Genomic DNA, 17,219 nt, shown 5'->3' on the forward strand with positions numbered 1-17,219 from the left:
CGGTGTAAGGGCCACTGACACCCCGGGCGAAAATATTGTGGCGCCCACTTGAGGGAAGCAATATCAAGTGTTAGTTTTTTGCTGACCCCAAGTAAAATTATATTAAGAATTTCATCTTTCCTTTAGCGTTACGTTTGGCGGTGGAAGTATTCCACCTCTAGCGTAGAGCACAGTTCTGAGAGAGGCAAGAGACTCCAACTTCAGACCTTGGCGCCCCCCAGAATTTGTCGCCCCGGGCCATCGCCCCATCACGCCCCCCCCCCCTAACTCCGGCACTGAATAGATGGCGCTGTACGGTGAGCAATATTATATCATTAAAAGATCTTAACAATCCCGTCGACGGAGTCGTTAGCAACTACTAGTGTAAAACAAGTATAAATCAATTTCATATTTCATTCATTTTATCGTAATTTTAATGACATCTCGTCATGGTTCCAACCAGATCACACATATAATTATTATTATAATATCCTATTCTCCAAAGAGTTGGGTTGTATGTTGTTCCTAAACCTCTTTGCGCTTTCATCTGTGATTGTTTGTGTGTGTCCATTAGAGCCAAGTGCAGTGTCAGTGAAGACCAGTATAGGAGAGGTCCTCGGCCGGAGAGGAGACCACTTCACTACGTTCCTGGGGCTGCCGTACGGGGATGTGGACGACAATGATCCTCTCGGGGTGAGTCGTGTTGGTACTGTGTTACAGTAACATGTGTTGTGTTGTCAGATAGACAGTCGCGAGGTAACATACTGGTGTTCAGCTGTCGGTTAGAGGTGGCCTAGTTGGTAAAGCGACTGCGTTGAGTCTTAATCACAGGTTCGAGTCCTGTCTAAAGTAAAATTTGCATTTTATTGCAAATAGTTTGTAGTAGTTTTCAAAATGAAAACATAATAAATGTTTTCATAATTCTAGCCTGTTTATCCCACTGCTGGGCAAAGATCTCTTCCCATATAAAGAATTAAGCTACAATGCGACTTCAGATTACAGGAATTAGAATGAGAAAATTATTTGTTTCGTTCTTTGCGATTTTTTATTACGCATTTGTGAATCATAGGAATATTTGTCCGTGGGTTGTAAGTGGGTTAAGCGCGGTGACCTCAACCACTCGGCTTTCCGTGCAGTCAAGTTAAAAAGCTTACTTTAAATAATTTCGAGATTATTATTATAAATCTTCAAAATCAAATCTTTATCATAAAACACCCGTATCACGAAGGCAATTTCCAATAATAACTATATAATAAACTAGCTGTTGCCCGCGACTTCGTCCCCGTGGGTAGAAGATATAAGTTATGATTTATACCTGCCCTGCTTTTTTCACATTTTCCATTGTATCTTCGCTCCTATAAGTTGCAGCGTGATGGTTTATAGCCTAAAGCCTTCCTCGATGAATGGTCTATTCAACACAAAAAGAATTTTTCAATTTGGACCAGTAGTTCCTGAGATTAGCGCGTTCAAACAAACTCTTCAGCTTTATATATTAGTATAGATTACCAATATAGCTTCAAATTGATTTCAGTATCAATTTCACAGGTTCTTATTAAAATAGCGACGTTGTCAAGTTGAATTCGTTACGTCACACCAGACAACAACTTGCAAAAACACAAAAACATGAACTTGAACTTAACAAAAAGGGTCTGTGATAATGTAGGTTGTTAATAATCAATCAATTGACTGACTGGCAGGCTGGCCTGATGGTCTGGTCACTAGATCCTAGTGGTCAGTGGCCCTGACTGCTATACCGGAGGTCGTGGTCGATGGTCGATTACCCAGGAGAGTTTGTATGGTGAGCACGTTTGTTCTGTGTCTGGGTGTAATTTATCAATGATATGTATGTATTCAGAAATAAATATGTCTATCAGTTGTCTAGTAATGATAATACAGGCTTTGATTAGTTTGAGACTAGATGGCGTTGTGTGAAAGTTGTGTAATAATTGCTATGTTTTTTTTACAGCCAGCGACACCACACCCAGACTTCAAGACACCATTCGAAGCCTTCTCAGACCTAGCGCTCTGCCCGCAGTTCGTCGACGGAGAGGCGACTGGGACCGTCCACTGTCTGCAGCTCAACGTGTACACCCCCAACCACGTGACGGCGGGAGACAAGCTGCCTGTCATGGTGTACATCCACGGAGGAGCCTTTGTGGAAGGGAACAGTCGCTTGTCAACGTTTTCTCCCAAATTCCTAATCAGGCATGACGTGATTGTGGTCGCATTTCACTATAGATTGGGAAAGTACGGTTTTCCTAAACAATTTCCAGGTAGAAAAGAGAATAGAAACCAAGGATTAAAAGACCAGTTTCTAGCTCTTAAATGGGTCAAGAGAGTTATAAAAGACTTCGGTGGGGATGACGAGAATGTCACTCTGTTCGGTCACAGCGCGGGGTCTATCTCATCGGACATGCTTCTATTATATACGCAAGGTTTATTCCACAAAGTTATTTTACAAAGCGGTAATGCTGCCTTCCCCGGCTTAATTGAACATGTTGATGCAAAATAAGCACAAAATTTAGAAAAGAAAATTAACGAAATTACACACAAGTTTGAAAAACTATTACCAAATATGCAAATAAGTAGATGGATACGACAAATCTTTATTTCAGAGTTTGTTTTGATGACACACTTGTTAAGCACTCTCCTACCTCAAATATAACACATTTTAAGATAATGTTGGGGACTACGTACAGAGAAGCTATACCATTCTATCCCAACGCCTTTGGCAATAGAAACTATACAGAGAATTACAATTGTTCTTTTGATTTATTAAAAACGTTTTCCAAAATGGAGGATCGCGCCAAACAACTTGTCAAAAACTTTTACTCACAAGATGGCGTCATTAGTTTCGCCTCAGACTTTTATTTCAATTATCCTTCAGAAAGATTAGTAAAATATTATTTGAGGAATAACGCTGTGGTATACAGATACATATTTAATTACGATGGCGGCAGGAATTATATGAAAGAAATGAAAAACATAACGATTCGAGGAACAACACATGCTGATGAACTGGGATACTTGTTTGACATGAGCATGTTTGACACAAACATTAGTGACGCAGATCAACTTGTGATAGACAGGATGACGTCACTGTGGACGAATTTTGCTAAATATGGGTGAGTGGGTGTTACTTAAATATTATTATTGTAATATAAGTTTGGCTCACTAGTTTTTATTCTCTGTTTGTTTTTATTGTTAAAACAATATTATACACACGTTATAACCTTCAATTATTATGTTTCAGAGACCCCACCCCATCGCCAAGCCCAGTGTTACCTGTCAGATGGTCCCCTACGACTGCAGACCAGGGCTCCTACTTGGACCTCGACGCTGCGCTGAGTCTGCGCTCCGGGGGACCATTCGAGAGAGTGGCGTCCTTCTGGGACCTGTTCTATCACCACTACGCTAAGTTCTATAAGGGGATTGATTTACAAGATCTCTTTTTATAATTGTGATTCAAACTGAAAATAGATTGTTATGAATAGTAAATTGAAGTTATGTGTAAATGTTTGTTTTTGACGACCTCCGTGGTCGAGTAGCGTACGCACCGGTTTCAAGGTGTCGCTAGCTCTGAGGTCCTGGGCTCGATCCCCGGTCGGGTCAATGTAAGAACTCACATTTTCTACATTGTCTCGGGTCTGGGTGTTTATGGTACCTTCGTTGTATCTGAATTCCATAACACAAGTGCATTAGCAACTTACTTTGGGTTCAGTACAATGTATGTGATGTTGTCCGCATTCATTTATTTATTTTCAGGATTCTCTACCTGAAGGGTTAAAATTGAACCCTACTTAAATACTGGTAGTATCTTACCATGTCTCAGACGCAGTCAAGAACCCTTATAATAATTTTAACTATCTAAAGTTGACAATTTCACAGATAATGAAACTACAGCTTTTAAATTTTTACTAGCTGTCCCACCAAACCTTGTTTTGCCAAATAAAGAAGTGGTAGGGGAAAAGGGGGGTATGAAAATACATGTTGTCCCATTCTCAGACCTACCCAATATGCACACTATTTCATGAGAATCGGTCGAGCTGTTTCGGAGTTCAACTACGAACATTGTGACACAAAATTTTATATATTAGATTTATGTATTACGTTCAGAATATTGATGTTAGAATGTCACTACACGCGATGTGTTGGTTCGATCCCTGCGTAGGACAAGCGTTTGTGTGATCCACGAATGCTTGTCCTGAGTCTGGGTGTCTTTGTGCATGTGACTTGAATGTTTGTGAAACTCCCTTGATACAAAGATAGAGATCGAGAGATTTTAAGATAAAATACAAAATTATCGATAAATAAAATAAAGCAAAGTTCTGTAGCAAATCTTTTTTATTTTGCAACTGTAATCTCCTCTTACACCAATCACGATTATTCTTTATAAAAAAAATATTTGTTTCAAGTATCATAACTTTCAATATTCAGGAAACCTAGAGTTACGTCTTGACATAATCTCGTGTGACGTCATTAACCAGTACATTGTTTACTAGCAAGTGATGTTAGCCCCTACTACCAAACTTTAGAGCTGTTAATTAGTTTTAATCTTCCTTCCTTTTTAATGATGTTATAAAATGAAAAATAATTATTCAATATTTTTTTTAATCTGTCTGAAAGAATAAACAGATTTATATACCGGAGGTTCGATTCCCACCCAGGACAAATGTTTTTGAGATGAGCCCGATCATTTGTTCTGTATCTGGGTGTAATTTATCTATATTATGTATGTATTTAGAAATATAACAAGCTCTGTTTAGTTTGAGACTAGATGGCGCTGTGTGAAAGTTGTGGAATATTTATTTATATTATTAAACTTAGCCATAATGAATAAGTTTGACAGCTTTTGTATAGAAAATATGACAGGCGGCCATATTTATTCGTTACTAGCTTTTCGCCCGCGTCTTCGTCCGCGTCGATGTCGGTTATATCGCGTTTCCAAGAGAACTCTTCAAAAGTTCGGGATAAAAACTATCCTAATTTCTTTCTCAAGGTCAACTCTATCTCTGTACCAAATTTCATTAAAATCAGTTCAGTGGTTTAGACTTGAAAGCGTTACAGACAGATAGACAGACAGACAGAGTTACTTTCACATTTATAATATTAATAGGGAATTATATTGATATGTCAAATACTGACAATTCGTTTCAATAGGTCATGTGACCTTGACCTGTCATGTCCAAATTTGAGCGTGTTCTATTGACGTAAACGATTGTAGGATATCACTCGTTTAGTGTTTCTCGTGTAGGGCGGGCTAGGGCGCCTAGGGCGGCTAGGGCGGCTAGGGCGGGCCGGCCGTCTGACTCATCTGTGCGAGCACGACTTGCGGCGGCAGGAGAGAGGGCAACACCTCCGACTTCTTCGATTTCTTCGCCTTTTTCGGCTGAACCTTCATCTGCGAAGAGATATAGTCAACATTGAGATGAAGAAACTTATTAACAAGATATTTGATTAATTTAGAACCGTATATTCTTGTAAATAGAGACTGTTTTCCGTTACTTTCTTTTCCAATAAATTGAAAGGTTTGTTATAACATAATTCAAAACAATTTAGCAAATTATTGTTTCTACAATGTTTGTAGATATTAGCTCACAACGACCACAATAACTTAAGTCCGTGCCTTTAAATCAACCGAACGAATTATGACAATAAATTCTAAGAAACACTCAAAAATTGTCACACGACCTCAGGATCGAACCCGAGCCTCGTCGCTTACAACACGACGGTGTTAAACATTCGACTACGGTGGTCTATTTTGCAATGACGAAAATTGGGCTTTGTACAAAAATTGAAAAGCGCAGCAAGTTTTTTTTTTAAAACGACTCTTTCACTAAGGAATTTAATCCTTGTATCGCGGAGGGTTTAACAAACATACAATTCACATGCACAAAGACACCTAGACACAGAACATGCATTCGTGGATTACACAAACGCTTGTCCTACGCGGGGATCGAACCCACGACATGTCACGCACAGTGTGTTTGGCGCGATGACCTCAACCACTCGGCTATCCGTGCAGTCGAAAGTCGATTGGTAGAGCGTTGTTGACATGATAATTCCTGTTATTAGGATAGGTGTAAGCTAGTAGTAGGTACTGGCAGGGCCGGGTCTAGGTGCCCAGGGCCCACGAGGCCTCGAAGCAGCAAAGGAGTGGAGGCCCCTTTTTTTCAAGTTAATTTCATTTAGTGAAAAATTTATCGAGTTTTTTTAAATGTTTTTAGTGTCAATAATGTGGGCTTCTACCGTGGTTTCATATTTTTTTTAATTTCATCGGGAGTGCTGGGCCCCTAGTCATAGTGGTGGGCCCCTGGTCATTGTGGGCCCCTAGGCACTGGCCTAGAGTGCCTGATGGATAGTAGGGCAGTACTGTCACCTTGTAGTGGACCTCCCTGACGTGGCGGTACAGCGAGGAGTACCAGCCGAAGGCGGCGCTGCAGTGCGCGCAGCGGTACGGGGTCTCGCTCGTGTGCATCGCCACGATGTGGTACTTCAGCTTCGCCGCGTTCTTGGCCAGATGGTAAAATGTCATTGAATATAAAGTTACAAAGTACAGGGTGGAAGGGACGTCATACCGATCCCGTGGTCCAGGGGTTCTGAACATGATGCCAAGAAAATGGTATTTTCATGAAAATTGCATCTTTTCGCGTGTTTCTAATTTTATGTGTCATAAAATCATTTTTCCTACATATTTCAATAATATTTTCATAACGAAAATCATTTTTTTTGGCCTTTTCACGAAAAAAGGCAATGTAAATAAAACACTAAAAACTGCTCCCGCTCAGCTGATTCGTAAAGGTACTCGTCGCTCATCGCTCTCTCGCAAATCTAACCGAAAATGACGGCAAAATGTTCAATTCATCATTCAATCATGAGCTGAAGCAGTGGCGGGGTCGCGAGCAAGCCGCATGAATAAACCGAGTCATCAAAAGACCGATGAAAAATTCCAACGCAGGGGGGTCTGGCATCATGTCCAGAACCCCTGGACCACGGGATCGGTATGACGTCCCTACCACCCTGTATATACTAGTGAGATCTGTAAGAGAAGTTTGTGTAACCATATTCTGTCTTATTAATAAAAATCCTCTATTCTAAGGATAATTCGACGTTACTCTTGGATTAGTTAATCCGAGATTAATAAATTATTAACAACGTGGTTAGAATATCATTAATAAACCAGAAGTAACATTGGGACGTAACAATACGTTCCTTACGCCGGGATTAAGATGAATGTTATGGCAAACCACGTTTCTTAAAAGTAAAAAAAGAGTGAGTTATTGAACGAACTTAGTGGTCTAAGAGCCGGTGGACGCCAGACCTACGTTATTTTAAAAAAGCTGAATCTCCGTTCACGTGATGAATTTGTTTCGTTTTTCCTAATCCCCAAATTATATTTGCACTAGCTGTTGCCCGCGACTTCGTCCCCGTGGGTAGAAGATTTAAGTTATGATTTAGGTATACCTGCTCGGTTTTTTTCACATTTTCCATTGTATCTTAGCTCCTATTAGTCGCAGCGTGATGGTTTATAGCCTAAAGCCTTCCTCGATGAATGGTCTATTCAACACAAAAATAATTTCTCTATTCTAATAATCTAATCTATATTCTATATTAATATATAAAGCTTAGTTTGTTTGTTTGAACGCGCTAATCTCAGGAACTACTGGATCAAATTGAAAATAAATTTTCATGTTGAATAGACTATTTATCAAGGAAGGCTATAGGCTATGTAACATCACGCTGCGACTAATAGGAGCTAGGATAATATGAAAAATGTGAAAAAAAACCGGGCAGGCATACCTAAATCATAACTTATATCTCCTACCCACGGGGACGAAGTCGCGGGCAACAGCTAGTATGAAATAAAAATAAAACATCTTCTCGAAGCTTTTTTCAAAGCTTAACTGCAATTGAAAGTTACCCAAAATGAGCGTACTCGGATTTTAATACGCGGAGTATAATTAGGCTAAGTTTCGACCGCGTTTATTAATAAGACAGAATATGGTTAAATATGTCTTCTGTGGTATAAAATGTGATAAAGTGTTAGTCTGATCAGAAAACTTGAGTTTAATTAACAACAGACACCGATACATACTGAATGGCGATGACAACGTGCTATACTCACATCCGCATCCACCACATCCGTACACCCGCATCCGTAAATCCTCTCCTACGAATCCTCACTGTTATATCCACGTAGCCACATCCGTACATCCACAAATCCGCATCTTCAAATCCGCACATCCACATCCGTTAATTCACATATCTATTCATCCGTACATTCACATCCTTACATCGGTACATAAAGATCCGTAGGTCCACAGCGATAAATCCGCATCCACAGATCCGCATCTATACATACTCACATTCGAATCCGTATCCTAAAATCCGCACATCCGCGTCCGAACATCCTTACATACGTACATCCTCACATCCGTACATCCGCATCCTCACATCCTGACTCACCTGGTAAGACTTGCCGCACACGTGGCACAGGTTGTCCTTCTTCTCCTTGTTCCTGTGCACGTTCTGCATGTGCACATACAACGATGTGTGACATTTGAATGGCTGGAACAAACATTCATTTAATACCTCACTTAAACTTATATTAATTCCATTTAGGTAATAGAATTAAATGAGTACTAAAAAAGGGTTACATGAAAATGGATGGATCTTAGTCAGCTACTTAACTTACTTACAAATAAAGTGCTATATATTCTGCTTTGCCAACTATAATATAAACTGAAATGTAGATTCAGATTCAGATTTTAGAATGTATTGTAGAGTTAATATAAAATTAAATAAAGAAATAAGTAATAGTATTTAAAAATGACACTCCATTAAATTTTATCAAACACGGTCTAGCAGTTTTTATAGTCGTAAATTGCATTGTCATCGGGTTTGAAGCTACCCTGACCTAACCTCAAAATTGAGTTGAAAAAATTCAACCGGAACGACAAACAAACACGAAACGTGAGAGTATAAAAACGTCGGGGGAAAAAATACATCATAAATATGTCAAAAAAATGCATCTAAAAACAACTCAGTAATATTCTAACTATCCACCTGCACCTATATTTATATTTCAGTCTCCAGACCATCTCATTATAATTATTGAAGCATGGCAACACTGACCTTGTAGCTAAGTCATCATCTAATAATCCTTACTAATATTATAAATGTGAAAGTAACTCTGTCTGTCTGTCTGTTACGCTTTCACGTCTAAACCACTGAACTGATTTTAATGAAATTTGGTACAGAGATAGAGTTGACCTTGAGAAAGAACATAGGATAGTTTTTATCCCGGACTCTTGAAGAGTTCTCTTGGAAACGCGATATAACCGACCTCGACGCGGGCGAAGCCGCGGCGAAATGCTAGTCTTTTGTATATAATGCATTTTTAGGCTGTTATTACCCGCTAGATTTTTACATATATCAACATATTTTAACATTTATAATTATTTGTATATGGCAACACTGACCTTGTTGCACAGCTGACATCTAAACTTGATCTTCTTCAGATGTTCCCAGTCTATGTGGTCTCGCAGACGAGTCTTATTGACAAACTTCTTGCCGCATTCGTTGCACATAAAACTATTGAATAAAATTGATATTAAGTTATTTAAAAAGAAGTTGAAATAATCTATCTATCTATATACTAATATATAAAGCTGAAGAGTTTGTTTGTTTCAACGCGCTATCTCAAGAAGTACTGGTTCAAATTGAAAAAAATCTTTTTGTGTTGAATAGACCATTCATCGAGGAAGGTTTTAGGCTATACACCATCACGCTGCGACTAATAGGAGCGAAGATACAATGAAAAGATGGAAAAAAACAGGGCAGGTATAAATCATAACTTATATCTTCTAACCACGAAGACGAAATAGAACAATATGATGAGTACACAAGGCAGTCTTATCGCTAAAATAAAAGCAATCTCTTCCAGACAACCTTTGGATAGGATTGAATTATGGAAGAATTTGAAACAGGGCAGTTAATGGCATACATTAAGATGAATATAAATATACTACATAAACATAATATTAGAACGTACATACATACTAACAGGTCAAACTCAGAGCCCTCTTTGAATCGGTTAAAGAACAAAACTTTAGAATGTAACAAATACTTTTGTGAAAACCGCATCTAAATCGCTTCAGCCAAACGCAAGATAATCGCGGACAAACATACATACATACAAACAATCGAAATGAGAATCTCCCTTTTTGAAGTCACTCAAAAATTGAGAAATAACTGCAGTAAGATGGCAATAACTTAGGAGAGAGGAAGCAGTAATCGATCACAGGTTAAGCTACGCTTGACGCGGTTGGTCCGTAGATGGGAGATCATCTTTGACATAACGAATTCCTCCGTGTTTCGGAAGCCACGTTAAATTGTGGGTCCCGGCTGTTATTCCTACATCTTTGACAGTCGTTACAGGTAGTCAGAAGCTTGAAAGTCTGACAACCAGTCTTACCAAGGGGTATCGTGTTGCTCAGGTAACTGTGTTGAGGAGGTCAGATAGACCAGATATTTCCTTGTGAAACCCTGGTACCCAGCTGCCCCCCCCTGCCCCCCTCACCTGAACTCGCTCTCGGGCACATGGCTGCGCGACACCCGCAGATGCTGGCGGTAGGTCGCGACGGACGCGAAGCGCTTGTCGCACGTGTCGCAGTACAGCTCACCAGAGTCGCGAGCCTGTAGGGAACATATAACGGGATATTAGATAAAAAACAAATCATTTCTTTTCTACAACTGAACTCAACAAATATGTATAGAATATTTTTTCCAATGCAGATGGCAATGAACCGGTCGCGCTGGAGAACGTATAGAGAGGCCTATGTCCAGTGGACAGCTATAGGCGGGCCTGTTGGTCTAGTGGTTAGTGACCCTGACTGCTATACCGGAGGTCGTGGGTTCGATGCCCACCCAGGACAAATGTTGTGTGATGAGCACGATCACTTGTTCTGGTGTAATTTATCTATAATATGTATGTATTTAGAAATATATAAGTAAGTTTATCAGTTGTCTGGTTACCATAACACAAGCTCTGCTTAGCTTGGGATCAGATAACCGTGTGTGAGTAGTCCCAGGATATATTATTATAGGCTGAGATTATGATGATGATGATATTTTTTCCGAATCTATCTAAGTACGACAAGCATTTGTGTGATCCACGAATGCTTGTCCTGAGTCTGGGTGTCTTGTGCAAGTGTCTAATATAATAATGAAATGGTTTTTTCCCAAACCTTATGGCTTCTCAGATGTCGTCCAAGGTTCGATTTCCACTGATACACTTTCCCACAACGCGGACACGGGTAACGATTCTGACCCTTATGTAGTACGCTGAAACAAAAACAATATAATATTAAACGTGTTTTGAAAACTGTCATATCTTCTATGGGTATCCTCCTAATATTATAAACGCGAAAATGTGTATGGATGTTTGTTCCTCTTTCACGTAAAAACCAAAGGGTTTAGACTAAACTTGGTATATACTACATAGATAGTTTCTAACCAAAATAGTGAAACATAGTTACGCAGTGATGTGATGATGATGATGATGGTGTCCTCCTAGACGTTTCCGTCGACGGGGACACCCTGGCATATACTGGCAGCTTGGTTTCGATCATGTGCTCGTATATGACTTGCGAAACCAAACTTGGCCTTGAACACGCGGTCACAAGTAGCGCAGTAGAGACGTCCTTGCGCATTGTAGGTGTAATCGTAGGAGGGCTTGGGACTGGATTTTCGGAGCTGGCGTTGATGTAATTCTTATAAGAAATTTTTATATTTTTCTATCCCGATTTTATGTAACAGAGGGATCATTTACGATTTGTAAAAAAAACTGAAGAGTGTTTTGTTTGAGGGCGTTAATCTCAGGGAGTATACTGGTCCGATTTGAATTGATATTATTTCTGTGTTAGATATCCATTTATTGGAGAAGGCTACGCTACGCTAAGGCACGCCATGATTTATAGGAGCTACAATTTATTTTCTTTTGTCACTTTTATAAAACTTTATATTTCAAGGTACCTCTGGCTCTGTATGACAAATAAAATACACTTTGACTTTGAAAAAAAAATACAGCACTGAATATCTAAACGAACTAAATGAATTCACGGAACAAAATTAAATGATCGTACTAATTACTCAAACATTTGTCTTGCTCGGGAATCGAATCCACGACCGCTGATACAGCAGTCAAGGCCACTATACCTACATCCTCTTTCACAAATAAATATGATTGATTAATTGACCCTTTAAACCACCAGTCCTATCAGACTTGACACTTTAACTCCTCCATACTCACTTGAGATGGTACTTGTAAGTCTTCCGAGAGCTGAAGTGTTTCCCGCACTCCGCACACTGCGGCCGCTCCGGTAGAACCTCCTTCAAAGCCTTCACAGTACCATTCAGTCTTTTAGTCTGAAAATAACAAAATACATTACGAGGGATTCGTGGAAGGAGTTGAAGAGAGACTTTTGCCTAGCAGTGGGACACAGTGGGCTAGTAAAAATGCGGACAACATCACATACATTGTTCTGAACCCAAAGCAAGTTGCTAAAGCACTTGTGTTATGGAATTCAGATACAACGAAGGTACCACAAACACCCAGACCCGAGACAATGTAGAATTGTGAGTTTTACAAGCCTTCCGAACACGGAGGAACTCGTTATGACAAAGATGGTCACCCATCTACGAACCAACCGCGTCAAGCTTAGCCTGTGACCGATTCACTTATGCGGTTATAGCATAGCCACGAGCACTTACCTCTTTAAAACTAACTTCTTTCTCCACTTTATCTTCTACTTCTGCGCTGTGCTGTAAGTCTTCTTCTCTATCTATATCCTCTGCCTCTGTCTTGACTCCGTCATCAGACGAGAGGGGGGATGACGGCTTTTTCTTCTTGACTTTTATTCTCTTCTTGATCGGGATCTTCTCTGCTTGTTTTAACTTCTTCTTGGGTTTTTCTTTTACTGGCTAGATTTTAATTGTTTTATTAGAAAATTGGGACTTAAAATATAATTTTAGGTTTAAGTTATTATTAAATATGGAAGAAACTCAAAAAGAAGGAGTTTCTCAATTTATCTCTTTTTATGTTTATTACCTCAGAACTTTGGAATGGATTAACCGATTTGATTGATTCATTTCTAACTAGGAATACATGTCATTTGCTGCCATACAAATTTCATCAAGTTTGGCTCAGTAGGTTTCAGTACTAGTTTGGTTTATTACGAAATGACCACTCATATTTACCTGGCTTTCTCGAATAGTTTCGAACAAAACAGGAGTTCTTAATCACGAGCCGCGAGTCGAACTAGTCTAATAGTCGGGCAATCCCGATAAATACTCGTCATCATTTCATAAGAAATCATTTTCAAGATAGTCACTATAAAAACATTTTAAAGTAGCTTCTTCTTTCTAAATTTAACATCCAACAACCCCTTACCTTGCCAACCTTCTTGGTCTCCCTCCTCTTCTTCACCGGTTCCACATCGAGCTGGTTCACGAAGGCCTCCGGCTCGCAGTGTGTCTCCTCAGCCTTGATGAAGAGGCGGTCTTCGAGGTATGAGGGAGCCTCATCTAATTCCAACTTCACATGAATGTCTGGGTAGCTGTGGTTGTAGATGACGGCTGTTTGCAAGCGTGGGGAGACTGGCTGAGGATGTTTTGTACTGTTCTGTGGTAGAGGAGAGATTATTGTGGCTTCTATAGAAATTGACAAAACCAACCATGTTTTACACGCAACACCGCTCACGCTGCATAACTTTGAGAATTGAGTACTAAGAATTCACATCAATAATTTCTTCCAATTATAATATCAACATATAATTGAATGTTAGAACTTGATATTATATACTTTTTAAGATGTCTAAAATCCTATGTTTTTTATATGTAACACCGTTAATTTTTTATCAAAATCGATCTAGATGTTTTTATCAGGTTTGAAGCTACCCTGAAAATTTCAGCCTGCTAGCTTATCGGGATGTGCCTCAAAATTGAGTTGCAAAAATCCAAGGGGAACAACAAACAAGAAAAGTGAGTGTATCAAAACGTGGGAAATAATAAATGGATGAATAGACCGGGTAGAGTGGAAAACTCTAAGGGGGGCTCTCACGTTTTGATACACTCACTTGTGCATTGCCTTGATTAAATATCACATCCCCTTATTACAGTTGCATAGTTTATTTTTATTTAACTGTACACAAATTTTGAGTGCCTATAGGTTAAGTTTGTTCACCTAGTTATCTATATATATATAATACCAATGCTGTAATCCCTAGTAACTTAAGGAACACAGTTAAAATGTACACGCATCTGTAAAAACCTCCATTCTTCATGACAAATCACCAAATTTCAGTTCAAAATACTCTCAATACTCAATACTCAATTATTCATTGCGTTCTATAATGTACATCAAGGTCTTAAAATCTAATAATACGGAACCATTATGGACCCTGTCGGGCACAGCAGTATCTTAGGAGAGAGGAAGCAGCAACAAATAGCCTTATAGACTCTTTCTGTCTGTTGATGTGTCTTTGTGTATTCTTCGTTGGAGGTCCAACAATAATAATAAATAAATACATCATCATTCATAGAAAAGCATTTTTTCATAGTTTTCCGGAAAATCTAAGGAATTGGTCTAAATAACATGTAACCATACGACAGCCTCATTATATTAACACACATATTGCAATAGTTTTGCATCTACTTTGGATTCTTCATGTCCATTCTACCATAGACTGGAGGTGAACAATCCCTAGTAGATGCCCCATCACATTATAAATTTAAGTAGTTAACAAAACCTCTGCACTTTGGACCTAGTCCCCAGGGATGTCTTTAAAAAGGACTGGGTCTCTGCCCATGAATTGAAATGAGATATAAACAAATACCTGTGCAAACTCCAGTAGTTCTGCATAAGACTGCTTGACCTGATGCTTGAAGAGTTGCAGACGCCGCAGCAGTGCTCGGCACTCCCAACACACACGGATACACAACTCTGACATATCATAAACCTGTAAAAACAATTTGTTACAAACTTTTAAATGGTTTTAAGAATATGATACTTCTTGTAACGATGAAAATAAGTAGCTTGTACGTTTTCTTAAGGATTGAGGTAATACTATGCTAAAATTCATCAAATTTGGTAGAGTGGTTTAGGATGTTTGAGATGATTTTTGAAATGTATGTATGTTTGTCATTTTCGATAGATACTAGTATTTATATAGCCTTTTAACAAAAGATAATAGTTTTAGAAGGAAAATCAAGGCTAGACAATTGTTTGGTGAGAGAAAATTCTATAAATTAGATGTTAACTAAGACCATGACTAAAGATATAAACAGAAGACTTATTGACAAATAATAAGCTAAATTTCGGCCAAAAACTTTTATTTAGAAAAGATTATAGTTTTATACTGTAAAGAAAACATGAATAAAGTTAATTAAACATGTAATTAAGGTAACAAACCTGCATTTCATTCAAAATTTGTGAATACAAATGGTCAAACCCAGTCTCGCCGATAAAGTACAAATTTCGGCCCGAGCACAGGCAAGCGGTGCATAAATCCTCCATAGTTGCCTACAGGAATGTTCTATAATACTAAATAATACTGTTGGAATAAGTTTTTATGTAAATTTACTTCAAAATCTATCGATTTAAGTTTTATTTATATGATAGCGTCAAGCGTCGCATCATGACTTTGACAGTTTTTTTTTTTTTTTTTTTTTTTTCTGGCTCTTCACGGTTAGTGTTGGCCAATGACAACATGACTTTGACAGTTAAAAGTTAGCTTTAGAGTTTACAGTGCTGCCATTGTGTGCTATTTAAAATGATACCAAAGTAATTTTTTAATTCGTACTAAATAAAATAATTGGACATATTGTTAAAAATATACAAAATAATTAATGATGATATGAAGATGTATTATGATTTTAGTTTAACGACTTAATAAAGCTTTTCTTTTTAAGTTTTCGTGTTTTAACGCTGCGCTAATGCATAAAAGCGTATTTTGTCTAGCGCCTATCATTTATAACAAATTTCGCCAAATTTTTTATGTTGCCAAATGTTTTTATACTCTTAATGAATATTTAAATGATGCAAAACACTTTTACTATATTTATTATATAGCCAATTGCTGGCAAAACATGTATGGGTCTGATTTTCTTTTACCACCTTATGTAACAAAAATACCTCTGTTTTTTTTTTGTAAACATATACCCGTGTTTTCACAAAATAAAGGATAAGGGCACTTCTAAAACGTTACAATAGTGATTCTAGGTGCAGAGTTTTAAAATTAATTACTTTGCAGAAGAACTGGCTAGAAACTTCAAAAAATAATCTTTGAAAAAAGGCAATTAGGATTACAATATTATTTATGTAGGTATGTAAAAGCGAAAAAAAAAAGCAAGCAGTTAAGTAGGTATTTTTAAATAGGTTTCGCTTTGGAATGTTAATACATGAGGTTGCATAAATCACAAAACAAACACTGATACCGTTTAAACTACAAAATCTTTCTCATACAGATGATTATCGTGTCACGGTGTTCGCATTCGACTCCTCCAAAAGGCTCGACCGACTCTCATGAAATTTTGTGTGCATATTGGGCAGAGAATCGGAGAACATCTATTTTTTCATGCCCTTATTATAATTTGATACAATTTCCCACGGTTTTTTTATACACTCACTTTCTTGTATATTTGTCGTTCCAGTTTGATTTTTGTACCTCAATTTTGAGGCACCTCCCGATAAGCTAGCAGGCTGAAATGTTCAGGGTAGCGTCAGACCCGATGACAATGCAATTTACATTTATAAAAAAACAGAACCGATTTTATTAAAATTTGAATACATTTTCACAGACATTTACACGTGGGATAGAGAGAAAGATAAAACTGAGTTAAATTCTACATACAATAAACATCTAGTCCTAATCAACTGTATCAATCGTATAAGAATATCAACATAATTAAAATTTTCACAGGTAACTTATTTCTATTACCATTGCAACAATATACACTAAAAACCCGAATCCCACAAAAATGAAACATTGTTATTTAAGACTTACAACCAACAACATTTCTATCTTTTCCCAATTTTATACATCCTACAGAACCCCTTGTACACGAGTACGAATTACACTTGACCGGGTATTTTTTGTCATGTCTACATAATGATAATCCACCAATCTGTGTATCAACAAACAATCATTAGTTCAAGTTCAAGGGCATGACGTAATGGC

The 17,219-nt window shown here is 38.2% G+C and overlaps 3 protein-coding genes across 3 annotated transcripts; 2 read left to right on the forward strand and 1 right to left on the reverse strand.

The window, feature by feature from the left end:
• Positions 1-460: 460 nt before the first annotated feature.
• Positions 461-2,506, forward strand: LOC113508840 (acetylcholinesterase 1-like). Its single transcript, XM_026891986.1, has 2 exons — positions 461-672; positions 1,946-2,506. The coding sequence occupies exons 1-2, from the start codon at positions 496-498 to the stop codon at positions 2,489-2,491; spliced, it is 723 nt and encodes a 240-aa protein (XP_026747787.1). The 5' UTR covers positions 461-495; the 3' UTR covers positions 2,492-2,506.
• Positions 2,507-2,550: 44 nt separating this feature from the next.
• On the forward strand, positions 2,551-3,540 carry LOC113508839 (bile salt-activated lipase-like). Its single transcript, XM_026891985.1, has 3 exons — positions 2,551-3,104; positions 3,233-3,407; positions 3,442-3,540. Exons 1-3 carry the CDS (start codon positions 2,569-2,571, stop codon positions 3,451-3,453), a joined length of 723 nt encoding a protein of 240 aa, XP_026747786.1. The 5' UTR covers positions 2,551-2,568; the 3' UTR covers positions 3,454-3,540.
• A 1,484-nt stretch (positions 3,541-5,024) lies between these two features.
• LOC113508841 (zinc finger protein 354C-like) lies at positions 5,025-15,694 on the reverse strand. The gene is made up of 11 exons (XM_026891987.1): positions 15,452-15,694; positions 14,877-14,999; positions 13,433-13,663; positions 12,754-12,963; positions 12,293-12,408; positions 11,229-11,325; positions 10,562-10,677; positions 9,462-9,573; positions 8,446-8,547; positions 6,359-6,490; positions 5,025-5,380 (listed from the first exon to the last, which is right to left on the reverse strand). Exons 1-11 carry the CDS (start codon positions 15,554-15,556, stop codon positions 5,267-5,269), a joined length of 1,458 nt encoding a protein of 485 aa, XP_026747788.1. The 5' UTR covers positions 15,557-15,694; the 3' UTR covers positions 5,025-5,266.
• Positions 15,695-17,219: the final 1,525 nt, after the last annotated feature.

This window comes from Trichoplusia ni, chromosome 3 (genome assembly GCF_003590095.1).
Source record: "Trichoplusia ni isolate ovarian cell line Hi5 chromosome 3, tn1, whole genome shotgun sequence".
Lineage (NCBI taxonomy): Eukaryota > Metazoa > Arthropoda > Insecta > Lepidoptera > Noctuidae > Trichoplusia > Trichoplusia ni.